This window comes from Hipposideros armiger, unplaced genomic scaffold, assembly GCF_001890085.2.
Source record: "Hipposideros armiger isolate ML-2016 unplaced genomic scaffold, ASM189008v1 scaffold_12, whole genome shotgun sequence".
NCBI classification, from domain to species: Eukaryota; Metazoa; Chordata; class Mammalia; order Chiroptera; family Hipposideridae; genus Hipposideros; species Hipposideros armiger.
Window position 1 is genome coordinate 6,985,596 of NW_017731362.1, and position 1,099 is coordinate 6,986,694.

The window sequence follows — 1,099 nt, forward strand, 5'->3', positions numbered from 1 at the left end:
GTTTTATCTAAAAGTCAAATAAATGCTAAAGGATAAGATTCAGTTTACTCTCAATTTTAAAAACTAATCTTCATTTTAGATATGAACCCCACTAGCTTAATTTCTCAATATAATTCAAGAATGCAACCTATTTACAAAGAAAATTATATTAGGGGAAAAGAAATTACTGTATATTAAAGGTTAAATGAGTAACTCTTTAACATATTACCAAGAAATTACTTTTCTAACTCAAAAGGCATCTCAATCAGGAGTCAAAACAGAAGCTAACTTTAAAAACCTAAAAATGACCAAATTATGGAATCTCAAAATTTTCAATGGAAATTGTTTATAATTCAAATAGGAAAAGAATACACAACTATAAATGGAAGCTTTAATTAGTATTCTCTATGTTTATTATATTTCCACAGAGTAAACCGGAGGTTTACCTCAAGTGCTGACTTCGTTTCCTCCAAAGCTGGATAAGCAGTTTCTCCCACTAACATTGTACCATTTTCACTGCTCTCTGATATAAAGCAAAATTCAATTACACTTTATTACTTTGGCAGTCTACATATACAATAATCTGGGTATATAAAATATATTCCTGATTTTTTACGTGTATTTAATCAAATGACACATATAGTTACAACAGCCACTCTTCTGTGGCTAAAACTATCTCTGTATTTAAAATATAATTATTTCAATACTTGAAATTGTTAGGAAATAATTTTAGACAATGAACTGAACTCATTTAAGATCTATTAAAATACAATCTCAACAAAAACATAATCTCTACTTTACAATACCAAAGCACTTAATCCAAGGTGTTTACAAAAATCTGTTAATATAGAAAATTGATTCTGATATTTGATGGCACATTTCCTGCATTCTAAAAGTTTATTCAAACTAAAGGTACCACTATTCTAAAGTCTGTCAATGCCTGGTAACACAAGAATCAAAACTATGGCTTCAAATTATAAATTCTATACAAAAAATAAGACTATAGAAAATAAGAACTTGAGCACAGAAAAACAAGATATCACTATAGCAGATATATTTTATAAGAAACTCCTCAAACAAAAAAATGTACAAACAAAAGGGTTTACCACATAATATTGTA

The 1,099-nt window shown here is 27.8% G+C and overlaps 1 protein-coding gene across 1 annotated transcript in view; it reads right to left on the bottom strand.

The window, feature by feature from the left end:
• The window catches only part of CCPG1 (cell cycle progression 1), a 38,108-nt gene that overhangs the window by 18,311 nt on the left and 18,698 nt on the right, over positions 1–1,099 (bottom strand). The window contains exon 4 of the mRNA XM_019664162.1: positions 383–502. Within this exon, the coding sequence (XP_019519707.1) occupies positions 383–502 (120 nt within the window). The remainder of the gene's footprint in view (positions 1–382; positions 503–1,099) is intronic.